The 13,500-nt window shown below is 41.0% G+C and overlaps 1 protein-coding gene across 1 annotated transcript in view; it reads right to left on the reverse strand.

The window, feature by feature from the left end:
- LOC133380727 (contactin-4-like) overlaps window positions 1-13,500 on the reverse strand; it is a 604,583-nt gene that overhangs the window by 91,022 nt on the left and 500,061 nt on the right. The window contains exon 12 of the mRNA XM_061618571.1: window positions 8,206-8,333. Within this exon, the coding sequence (XP_061474555.1) occupies window positions 8,206-8,333 (128 nt within the window). The remainder of the gene's footprint in view (window positions 1-8,205; window positions 8,334-13,500) is intronic.

Genomic DNA, 13,500 nt, shown 5'->3' on the forward strand with positions numbered 1-13,500 from the left:
TTTCTAATAAATCCTTACAAATGAACATATATGTGCATTATATGCTTTCTTTATCAGATTTCCTAAATTTGGCCTTGTTTGCTTCACTCTTACAGTTGATGAAAATTGTTATTTAAATATGTGGCAAGCCACTTCAGAAAGCCTTTGAAAAAAATATTGGCCAGGAAAGGCTGAAAACTGGGTCCATCCATCTATGCTGGTGTTTGCCAGAATTAAACTGACAGGGTTAGTATGCTGTGATTGATTACAAAGCAATAAATCCACCTCTTTTGATCTATTCTTCAATAGAGGATTTTCCCGCCACCAATAAGAGAGAGCGAGAGAGATGAACAATGTTTATCAATGTGATAATCTATGTCTCTGTTGAGTAAAAAATCATCAGATGCAAGACTACTCATAAAAAGTGCATAATTTAATTTAAAACATTTGTTAGTGTCAGCACATAGAATCATAGAGTTGGAAGGGACCCATAAGGCCATCGCGTCCAACCCCTTGCTCAATGCAGGAATCCAAATTAAAGCATATCTGACAGGTGGCTGTCCAGCTGCCTCTTGAATGCCTCGGAGAGCTCACCAACTCTATAGGTAGTTGGACCCATTGTTGTACCACTTTAATAGTTAGGAAGTTTTTCCTGATGTTCAGCCGAAATCTGGCTTCCTGCAACTTGAGTCCATTATTCTGTGTCCTTCACACTGGGATGATCAAGAAGAGATCCTGGCCCTCCTCTGTGTGGCAATCTCTCAAGTACTTGAAGAGTGCTATCATATCTCAGTCTTCTGTTCTGAAGGCTAAACATGCCCAATTCTTTCAGTCTCTCCTCACAAAGCTGTTTCCAGTCCCCTGATCCTCCTCCTTGCCCTTCTCTGAACCTGTTCCAGTTTGTCTGCATCCTTCTTAAAGTGTGGTGTCCAGAACTGGATGCAGCACTCAAGATGAGGCCTAACCAGTGCCAAATAGAGGGGAACTAATACTTCACGCGATTTGGAAGTGATACTTCTGTTAAGGCAGCCTAAAATAGCACTTGCCTTTTTTTGCAGCCACATCACATTGTGGGCTCATATTCAGCTTGTGATCAATTGCAATCCCAAGATCCTTCTTGCATGTAGTATTGCTGAGCCAAGTATCTCCCATCTAATAACTGTGCGCTTGGTTTCTTTTTCCTAGGTGCAGAACTTTGCACTTACCCCTGTTAAATTTCATTCTGTTGTTTTCCGCCCAATGCTCCAGCCTATCCAGTTCCCTTTGAATTTTGTTTCTGTCTTCCAAGGTATTAGCTATTCCTCCCAATTTTGTATCATTCACAAATTTGATAAGCATTCCCTGCACCTCCTCACCAAGTCATTATTGAAAATGTTGAAGAGGCCTGGGCCCAGGAATGAGCCCTGTGGTACTCTGCTCTTACCTCCCTCCAGTTTGAGAAGGAACCATTGAGAAGTCCTCATTGAGAAGCACATCTAACAAATTACAACACCAAATGTTGCTGCTGACGTTTTATTATTACGTTTAGTCTGGTGATAGAGAATTTCTGGGCATACACTGAGATATTTTTTTTAAATGAACAGTGTGTAAAAGTATTAAATCATGCACTGATTATATCTTGGGGAAAATAAGACTGGTGTTGCAAGGGCAACAAGAATTAAGGGCACAATCCAACTCATATTTCTGCTGGACTGGGGGGAGTTGGATGCAGCGGACCCTTGGCTGAGCTGGCAGGCTCCCGTAAGCCACCTGCAGTAGCTGAGCCGTGGTACAGCCAGAACCTTACTGGGGTGTTCCAAGGGCATGGCAAGGGAGGAACCACAGGTGGGAACTTGTGTGATTTCCAAGTCCCCCTCAGAGCGCTCCCCCGGTTCCCAATCCCCACAATAATTCCACCGGCTAATACGCTGGCACAGTAAAAAAACAACAATGGTGGTGTATGGGATTGCTTACTCCCCGGTAGGCCTGTTTATGGGAGCCAGCTCTTCTCTTCCGGCTCCTGTGCGCAGCTCCAACGGAGCTGGCGCTCACCTGGGTTGGCAACTCCCAAGTAGCAAGTGGATGCCGCAGAGCTTTCTGCCAGCTCCTCCTCTACCATACCCCATCCGCCGGATTCCCATCATTTGAATTGCTCTGTAAGACACTAATTTTCTCTGAACATGACAAATTATACTGAAGCACTTAACAGAATTTTTAATATAGTCATTGAGACAAGAGCAAGTATATCCACTGCTGGGACAGGAAAGTCAGAGATCCAGTACTGCTTGGCAGACTGCTGGATCTAGGCTGAAATTACACATTATGTTAATTGTGTGGCTAGTAATTTTTGTTTTGAATTTACACTTTTAAATTGTATTTTTATTATTTTAACTTTTGTGAGCTGAACAAGGAAAGTATGTTACTGTGTGGCCATACAACCATAATTAATAAATGAATTATAAAATAATTCTAGGCAGTGTGTGTGTGTGTGTGTGTGTGTGCATCATTTTCATCAGGCCACACACTGCTAGCCATACAATTAATGTAACATGTTGTTTGACTCACTGCTTGCATTTCACTAGTGCTCTTTGCCTTACAACATTGATCTAATGATTAATGGAGGTGGGGAAAATTATTGTACAGCACTTCTGCCTGCCAAAGTCACAATCCTAAAACAGTTCAGCTGTGTACAGGATTGGAGCCTTTACCTTTTAAAGACTATTCTTTCTGAAGAAGAACACAAGAAGTGATTCCCCCTCTTATTATTGTAATGGCACTATCCCAGCACCAGTAGCTTGGTAAATGTATCTGCGTAATGGAGGGAAAAAAGGAGAGGGAACCTCATAGTAGGAGGGGGAGGGAAATCCACAGTGTTCACTCTGTTTTCTTAACTGCAGCAATTTCCCCTGGTAGTTCCATAAAAAGAAAACAAATGAATTGGTGAAACCGATTAAACTGCATGTAGCCCTTGGTTAGTTATTCTCATAAAGGAAACTTTGCACTTTTGTCTATAAAGTGCTACATAAGCACATATGTGAATATACAAGGTGAAGGCACATGATGGAGTATGTTTGCTGAAGCTGTGTCAGGCTGAGCACCAACCCCAGCTTTTATAATGTTTCTGAATACACGAAAGAGGCAGGCTGCGTCCAGACGACCTGTTTATTCAGTATTCATCCTGACTGGCTTGCACAAAGTTTGTGGGGAGGTTAGATTACATTGGCTATTTACTGAACATTCATTTTTATTTGTTTGCAGGGAGGTTAGATGATGATGAATCAAACAACTGGTATCCCAGTTTCCAGACAAGTAAGTTTGTTGCGCAAGAGTGCCAATCAACTTTAATTGCACAACCTGAACTTACCAGTACAGCAACAGTCTGGAAGTAGCCACATTTTCCCACTGATGTGCTCAGGGAAGGTACTCACCACAGAGAGCAAAGCAAGGCCCCATGGTAAGCACCTGGGCTCAAACAGCCCAGCAGATCCACTATGGCAAGGCATACTCACCACAAAATGAGCCCCTCTTTGAGCAAAGGAGTTAGGTGTACAATCTCTTGCTTCTATAGGCAAAAGATCAGGACTAGGTTCTAACAGTGGAACCACTGACGCAGTGGTGGATAACCTTTTTTGCCACAGCAGGTACTTATATGGTCTATTTCCATGGGACAGCTTTGACAGGTAGGTGGGACAACCCACCTGTCAATCACCTGTCATTATGATGTCAGATGACTGACAGACAGGCTGTTCCACCCTTCTGTCAACATTTGTTGCACAGTACTTGGGAACAAAGTGCAAGGGCTTGGCTGCTCCAATAGTAGTAAGCGATTTTGATGGAAACCACTTGGTGCTAATGAAGCAAGGTGTGCTTCCTTATCCATCAGCTGGTGGTGATGGGAGGTGGTGGGAGTAGAGCTTGGAAGATTCCTTTTAAAAAGTAATAAAGTACCATTACTGTTACATGGCCCCAAAAAGGAATACATTATCATTACAATTACAATTGTTCTGAAAGGAATTGATTACTTTACCATTACTTAATTTTTTTTTAATGCTGTACCAACTACAGCTGCCAATTGCTGCTTATGTACATATATTGTCTCAGCCTAAGCTACCTCACAGGGTTCTTACAAAGATAAACAGGGGGAGGAAATGGCAATGGTCATGGCATTCACAAATCAAAATTAAATCGGGGGAGTGGGGCGCACACAGGTAATAAGATGTCTGATAGACAGAATGTTAACAGATGAAGCTTTCCCCATAATTGTATTTCCATACAAAAAAAGGTTACTCCATTTAATTTCTACCTGCCCCACAGCTGTCCACAAGAGCCTGATCTCCTGCAATGCCATCCCTAAACCATGCAAAGAACTCAAGTAAAAAAAAACAGCCACCACAGAATTTGGGCAATGTTTTTTAAAAAAAACAACATCTGTAACTGTATGAAATACGACATTCCCAGGCAAAAAGTGATGAGACAGTAGACATAACACACACAAAGCCTTGACAAACAGCAACAAAAATACTCTAAGCATGAGCATTTTCATATTTTAAATTTTAACTCATCATTGTTTTTGATCTTATTTACTGCCTTGGGCCAGTCCCTAATTCTCAGCCTAACCTACCTCACAGAAGGCAGAATTAAAATGGCTACAATCCAATACATGTCTCCTCAGAAGTAAGTTCCATTGGGTTCAATGAGACTTACTCCAAGGTAAGTGTGTACCAATACACACTTCCCTGGGAGTAAGTCCCATTAAACCCAATGGAACTTACTTCTGAGGAGACATGTACTGGATTGGACGTTAGTCCTTGTATTATGTGTGTGTGCATGTTACGTGCCTTCAAGTCCTGCTTTTGTGCTTTCCTTTTTAACTTTCATCAGCATTTGTTTCAAATAATTACTGATTTCTGCTAGTAGTGTGGTATTGTCTCCATATCTTAAATCATTGAAATTTCTTGCTCCAGTTTTCACACCTCCTTCATCTTGGTCCAATCCCACTTTCCTTATGATATGTTCTGTGTATAGATTAAACAAGTAGGATGATAAAATACACCCATCTCACACCTTTTCTGTTGGGTAACCAATTGGTTTTCCATATTCTGTCCTTATAGTAGCCTCTTCTCCAGCATATATGTTGCACATCAGGACCATCAGGTGCTGTGGCACCCCCATTTCTTTTACACCATTCCATAGTTTTTCATGATCTACACCAGCCTTTCCCAACCAGTGTGCCTCCAGATGTTGTTGAACCACAACTCCCATCAGCCTCAGCCTGCATTGCCAATGGCTGAGGCTGATGGGAGTTGTGGTCCAACAACATCTGCAGGCACACTGGTTGGGAAAGGCTGATCTACACAGTCACAGGCTTTGCTGTAATCTATAAAGCACAGAGTGATTTTGTTCTAAAATTCCTTGGTCTGCTCCATTATCCAACGTATGTTTGCAATATAATCTCTGGTGCCTATTCCCTTTCTAAATCCAGCTTGGACATCTGGCACTTCTCGCTCATCACCTTGCTCATCCCGAAGCCAAGGCTGTGGGAGGCTTTTGGCTCTGCTCATTGCTCACTCAGCAACTAGTGACTAGTCAGTGGCGGAAGCTAGATAGCAGCGGTGGTAAGACTGAGAAGGGGAGGAAGGCAGAGGTCACTGCTCAGAGCTTTGAGCGCCAGACCACATGCAACCCCCCCACTCTCTCTCAGCCAGCAAGTATAGTCTCTCTCACTCAACCACCTCCCAGACGCTGCCATGCCACAAAGTAAACATTTTCCCCTAGGGTGCAAAAAGTTAAAACATTGCAAATGCAGCAAAGAAGCCAGGGAGGGCTTCTCCCTCGTACCAAGTAGAAACACAATATCCTCTCTCTCTCTCTCTCTCACACACACACAATTGTTTCTCACCTCCTTCATGTCCATTCTGCTGCTGCCTCCTTACCCTCCAGCTCCTTTCTCCCTCCATTCCATTCTTTTCCACCACTGTCCATTTTTTAAACAATTGTTTTCTCCATTCCACCCCATCTTGCTCTCCACCTCCTCTCTCATCACCTCCTAAATAACCCCAGTGCACGAGGGAAGAGCAATGCTGCGCAGAAGCCCAATTTGAGGCATATGATTTTCATCCACGAATCAGAGGAGCAGAATGCTTCCTATACTCCTTCCCCCTCGGTATCACTCAAAAATAATGCTGGAAACATTACAGTTACAGCTCAAAAGTAATACAATTACTGCTCGTTTTATTACAATCAGAATGTAAAGAAATTACCCACTCGTTCCTTAAAAAAGTAATAAATTACAAGTAATTCATTTTTCCTAATGAATTACTTCCAAGCTCTGGGTGGAAGCAGGGCTTGCTCTGGCAAAATAACCATCGGGAGCTCACTTTAAGTTTCCAATTGTTCCTTTGTAGCCATGTCAGCACCTGCCCCATCGTTGATGTCCCAGGGGGGCATAATTTAGGGACAAAATAGGAGGGCTGGTGGGCCAAACGCAGCCCATGGGCTAAGGATTCTCTACTCCTGCACTAAACTAAACATAGGCATGTAGAAAATCAAATATGAATGGAACAACACAATGTTTTGAGTTACAGGTTTCATGCCTCAGATAATATAGTTTGTATTGAGTAGTTTGCTGGAGATGTTTGTGGTGCCAAAATGTGCTTTGCTGCTAAAACAAACCTTCCAGCCATTTTGTTAGCATGGTTCAATTTAGCAATTTCGAATATGAAAATCTGGCTCATTTTTCATTTCAGCACTTTTATGTAGGGTCAGAAAGAAATTTCACACCTGGATATGCTAATTTTAAGGGAAAAACTTAATATGCACAACAACAAATGTGAGCTCAGGGATTTTGCTTTAGGGAACCATATAACAAACTGCAATGGCATTTTTTCTGAAGAATCGCTTGCCTATATTTATTTATATGTTTCAGTATAGTAGTTAAATGGAAATGGACTGCCTTCAAGTCAATTCTGACTTATGGTGACCCTATGAATAGGGTTTTCAGGGTAAGTGGTATTCAGAGAAGGTTTACCATTGCCTTCCTCTGAGGCTGAGAGGCAGTGACTGGCCCAAGGTCACCCAGTGAGCTTCATGGTTGTGTGGGGATTCGAACCCTGGTCTCCCAGGTCATAGTCCAACACTCTAACCACTATGCCACACTGGCTCTCCAGTAGCTAAATATAATTTTAAAAAAAATCTTACATCCTGATCTTAAGCATACTCTGGAAAAAAAAAACACCCTCGCCCTCCAGGAAGATCATTATGGGAGACCAACCTGGCCCCATCCATCAACTGCATCAGCTGCAGGAAACTGTACCTTCCTCCTGCATGAAGTAACACATTGTTTCAATTGCCATTTACCTGGGACTGCAGAGCTGAAAGGAGGCATATTCTGGCCTCTGCCACTAGTCAGGTGACTTATGCCAGTCAGTTGATCTATGCTCCCTCCCCTCTCTCCCAGTAAGAACATCATAGTAAGGGAGAAAGGCCATAGCTCAGTGGCCAAGCATCTGCTTTGCATGCAGAAGGCCCCAGGTTCAATCCCTGGCATCTCCAGGTGGGGTTGGGAGAAACCCTGGCCTGAAGCCCTGGAGAGCTGCTGCCAGTCAGTGTAGACAATACAGAGTTAGATGGACCAATGATCTGACTTTCTGTATGTCTTATCTGCCATGGAAAAAAACGTATTAATCAAAATGTGTTTGGCTACAGATACTGGCTTTGGGTAATGTTTGATTTGTGCAAAGGAACATGTTATTTTATTTTGATTAGTATTGTATTCTTTACAACAGATGCTATTGGAGGTCGCTGATTCATAGGGTCACCATAGGTCATGATCGTCTTGAAAGCACATAACAACAGTATTGTATTCAGTTTGTCAATGTTACTGCATGTAACTGGAGATGAATATATTGGCCATAGGGCTATGATACTGTTTTTATGAAGTTATTATTTTAAAGGTGTTTTATGTATGTAATTGATGTGTATTTAATTCAGAGGCTACCTTGACTATTGTATCTATATACTATTGGTCAAGGAGCATATTCTCTTGTTTGTTCTTGATTACTGAGAGGCAAATACCATTGGGTTCAAATGGGAATTCTCCCAGGTAAGTGGCCTTAAGAATCCAGCCTAAATTGTCTATTTTTCCCCAGCAGCAACTACTTCATATTAAACTTGCCCAAGATCTAAAATGCAAGACACCTGCCCCGTTAGAGCTGATGCATCAGAACTGTGTGGGAAGAAATGCATTACCTTTCACCACCAGGTTTCCAGTGCTGCTGGCTGCCCCGAAAAGATTTGTTGCTATGCACGTGTAACTTCCAGCATCAGCTTTAGTAACATTGGTAATCTTCAGAGTTCCATCTTCCAAAATAGTGTATCTGAGGAACATAATGGAGAAATACAGGTTAGAAGACAAAGAAGAACAAGTAGTGTTACACTCAACATTTATTATTTACAATTTGAACATCTGAGAAACCACTGCCAGCTCTAACAGAAGGGGACTTGAGATACTGAATAATATGGTATGGAATAATGAGGATAATGAAATACATTAATACAAAATGGACAATTTGCCTGACTTCTCAATGTCTCTTCTGGAGGATAACTCTACATAACACAATGAGAAATGGACAGGCTTTGTGGGAATGTTTCTTTGCTACCCAGTGTTCACTGTGATATGGCACATTCATTTTTTTTTAAATATTTTCTTTCCAATTGGGAGAAATTCCTTAGTGTTGTTTAATTTTTGGTCTACTGGATTCAGGTAGTGGCACTAAGAGATATTTGAATTTTAGCTTTGGACAGACATGATAGTTGACCATGGCATATAAGAACATGTAGCCAAAAGCCCATCTTATTTAGCTCTCTATCCTCAAGAATGGCCACCAGCAAGGTGCCCCTAAGAATCTCACAAACAGGAATAGAGACTCTTGTTTTCTTATATATATACTGCCTTTTTTCTGTCATGGGACCCAAGGAAGTGTGTTCCCCGGCAATCACCCATCCAGGCACTGACCTAACCCAGACTTGCTTAGCTTCAGCAAGGTGGTGGCCTCATGAGCTTTCAAACCATACCCTGGGACCACCTGGGAGATTACCACCCACTATAGGTTGTCTCTGGGAAGCAAAATTGCACTAGCTCAGAAGAATATTTTCTTCTCAGATTCTCAAACTGCGTAAGTTTTCACTAACAGAGAAGATGCAACTAGAGATATTATAATACACTGCCAGAGCTATATCAAGCATTCTTCTCATACTATACATTGTTGAGGGAAGATATTGCTTATTACTGGTGTTCGGGACAATAAGGCTTTCTAGATGCTAATGTAGATATTTATTCCTATTTTACATTTTGTTGTCTGATATCTTTATAGTACACTGCTTTGGAAATATTTGTTGGGGATCGGCTTATACATTCTTACACAAATAAATAAATAAAATGGCATAATTCTGAAGTAACCTTTATTGGTACTAGAATCCCACTTATTGTACTTTTTACAAAAAGAATATATAGCATTCATCTTGTTATTTCAATCTAATTAATCATCTAACCTTTTAAGTTATCATTTGGTGATCCACAGGCTTAGGTCATTTGCATGGTTACCTTATGGAAGATATGTGTGGTGAAAAGAACATCTATATCCAATTCATTTCTATCTGATTCTATACAATTCATTGATGTATAAAAGCAGGCCATTACTATGCCTTTTGAGTCATTGTGGAAATTCTGTAACATAGTTTTCCTATAAAAGAATGATTAACAGACAATGATACCCTGCCAAGGTAGGGCCATTTACCATGTCTTCTTGTATAACTAAAACTTTCTAATATGTTCTGAAGTGTGATCTCTGTAAAAGGTTGACCTGAGTGTTTCAACATACATCCTTCAAGTGGTTTTCTAATATTGAACTCAGATGATGATGATGATGATTTTATGTAGTTTCTGCTAGCATGTGCCTAAATACTTTCCATTGAGTTACTTTGTTCCAGTCAATCACCTGTGTTTTGTTTGTGACTGTAATTCCAATATCCACAGATGCTGTTGTGTAGAGATTATCACCTACAATTTGGGCTGTACCACTTTAGAGTATGGGTGCTTGCATATTCCTCCTGCTAAAAATTATATCTATGTAGAATACTAACATGCAATGGAGAAGGCAAGGTTAGGACCCTTCTCCCTGCATACAGTTTCCTATGTGGATTAGAGGGTTGTTTTTTTATAAGGAAGTATTCATTTACATGAGCCCGCCTGCACTGTGAAGTAGTAAAACTAAAAGAAGTTTTTTCATCTCAGTGAGAAACAGGTCTAAAAAGTTAAATAGGTTTGTAGAATGCTATGAGCTACGGCCATACTACCAACATGCCCAAGCTCGTCTGATCTCAGAAGCTAAGAAGGGTCAGGCCTCGTTAGAGCGTGGATGGGAGACCGCCTGGGAATACCAGGTGCTGTATGCTTAGAGGAAGGCAATGGTAAACCACCTCTGAATACCTCTTGCCATGAAAACCCTATGGATATATCCAAAAGATTCATAGGGTCACCATAAGTAGTAATCGACATGAAGGCATATAACAAAAACAATGCTATGTGAGTCTGAGTGTTTAACAAAGTAAACATATATTCAGATATCAATCGAGAACATAAGCTTAGTCCTGTATGGCCAGAGAGCAAGATTCTGTCACAGAGAACCTTGTTGACTTAAACTGTTTTCCTTTTCAATGTGAGCTAGAAGAGATATAGCTATGTGGGGTAAATAAAGTTGCGAGCCCTCTTTTGATTGACACAGACAAGGATGTGGCCCACCCACTATTCAACTAGTATGGGACCTCCTAAGATCATTATTTATTTATTATTTGATTTATATCCCGCCCTTTCTCCCAGCAGGAGCCAACCATTCATCTTGTTCTAATCTAATACATGTTGCACTGTTGAATTGGCCACTGGGAGCCCTAAAAAATAGAGAAAATCCTCTGCAATCTAGACATCTTCTACAACAGACCTTCCAGAACCATGATTTGATAAGCCTTTCAGCACTCAAACCTATAACTGGGTTGGAACATCAGCTGTTGGACTACAACCTGGGAGACCAGGGTTCAAATCCCCACATAGCCATGAAGCTCACTGGGTGACCTTGGGCCAGTCACTGCCTCTCAACTTCAGAGGAAGGCAATGGTAAACCACCTCTGAATACTGCTTATCATGAAAACCCTATTCATAGGGTCGCCATAAGTCGGAATCGACCTGAAGGTAGTCTATTTCCATTTACATGAGTCTCTGATTTCTGTCTCCTGAGTTTGTGGGTGACCTTCATAGAGTTCCCTTCACCCTTTAAGAAGTTGTTGTTTCCTGCATCTTACATCCCATGGCTGGATGTCCATGCTTGGACCCTTGGATTGTCACCCATTTTGTGGTGTTCAAAAAAAATACAAAGAAGGATCAGCAATAATTTTATTTCCTTTAAAATCTCTTTTTTTTGCTTCTCTAAAGCTCTGTTTGGGCATCCAAGGGCATTCAAGTATGAGGGGTACAGGTGCACACACAGTAGACTCATTGCACAAGTTCCTGATTACATGGAGGCTTCTAATCACATCCAGCTGAATGGCTCTTCCAACCTTCATGCTCAGTGTACAAAGAACTCCCAGGGGGATTGAGGGTGGGACTTGTACATGTGACCACTTTGCCCTCTTCATGTGTTCAAAGAGGGTGTAAGTACTACTGCAAATTCCACCATTCCTCCTCAGAAGCCAATGTCACACTGCACAACTGTATCACAAACTCACCTTCAGCCCCCACTTCTCTTCCTGAAAAGCCTTCAGTAATTAACAATTTAATTACTATTGTGTTACATTCTCTTAACAAGCCTTTATTTCTGGAAAAAAGCTCTGGTATTGTCTCTATTGCTCCCTAAATACCTTACATGACGGTGGGTGATATTCAATGCCAGTCCTAAGAGTAGACCCATTGAAGTTAAGAGACATGACTGACTTAGGTACATTAATTTCAATGCGTCTACTTTGAGTAGGGCTTAATTGCATACAACCCTAAATGTTCCAAAGTTACATGCTTGGCTCCTTTATATTCTGGTTAACATGTTCTTAGTCTACTGGGCCAGCTCTACAAGACAGACAGCAGCCTGTCCTTTGGCAGAAGCCAGGGTTACAATGGGAATTGGTTTCCCTAGCATACATCTGAGCTAACTTTTCCCCAAGCATTCATGTTTGTTCCTAGAAATTTATGTCCCAAGTAAGCATGGTAACACCTGCTTACAGCACAATCATAAGCATGCTTACTTAGAAGGAAGTCCAACTGTGTTCAATGAACTCTTTTCCAAGGAAGTGCGTACAGGATTGCAATCTTAAGCATGTTGGGCACAAAAAGCTATGGAAAATAAAAAGTGCTGTTGATATTGCTTCATGAATGTGACTATCAGCATAGATGCCTTTCCTCCTCCATCCTCCCAGATATTTTCAGACGGCTGAAATTAGAATTATTTTGTTTTTTTGCAGAGTTCCTTTGCCTGAAGATGAAGGGAAATTGGCAAGCACTGCTACTGAACAATCTCCATTTTTCTTAATGGGGTTCTCACAGACTTCATTCTGACATGAATGAACACAGCCTTTGGTGTTCGTAGGGCTGCAAACCTAACAGCTCAATTTTCTACATGCTTACTCAGAAGTAAGTCATTAATTTCAATGAGGCTTTCTCCCAGATAAGTGGGTATAGGATTGCAGCCAAGGTATTGCAATTTAAGAGTAAACTCCATTAAAATAAATGACCCTCTCCCACAATGAGATGAATCAATATGTAAATGATTATTTGCTAAAAAGTGGTATACAAATACTTGATAAATAATACCATCCAAGATCTGTGCTTCTTTATTTTGGTAACACTTGCTGAATACTGGTTAATGAAATCTTATTTTACCCAGGTTTTATTTTAAATAGTTTCTGGCATGTCTTTTTCCTCAATATCCAAATGCCCCTGCATTTTCTATCATTTTTACTTTGTGATGTAGGGTTAGGCTGTTGATTACTTTAAAGGATTTCAGGATTTCCAATTCCAAGGACGTGATGCTGGTAATTCTGGTATCAGAATTCTGTGAGCCTCAGGGTGTGTGTGTTAGCATTACTGTACAGAATACAAATCTGGCTTGCTTGTGTCCGTGAACTTGAAGTGTGAATCTAGATCTCAATACCGAGTGGATGTCAGTATGTATCTTATGGCAGATATTAAGGCTGTGAACAGGCAACCAGATCATTTCATGAATCTGCAACCATATTCTAGAACTTAATCTTCATTTAAGCTGAAGGATTTGCAATAAAACTGACAAATACCTGCCTAAAACAGCTGCCATTTTTTATCTATCTATCTATCTATCTATCTATCTATCTATCTATCTATCTATCTATCTATCTATCTATCTATCTATCTATCTATCTATCTATCTATCTATCTATCTGAGCCTTGATTTTCCTCTTTGAACTATGACTCACTGATGAAAGGGCTTCAGGGTCACTGATCTAACCATTCATTTTTGCTGACGGTAC

Source organism: Rhineura floridana, chromosome 3 (assembly GCF_030035675.1).
Source record: "Rhineura floridana isolate rRhiFlo1 chromosome 3, rRhiFlo1.hap2, whole genome shotgun sequence".
NCBI lineage: Eukaryota > Metazoa > Chordata > Lepidosauria > Squamata > Rhineuridae > Rhineura > Rhineura floridana.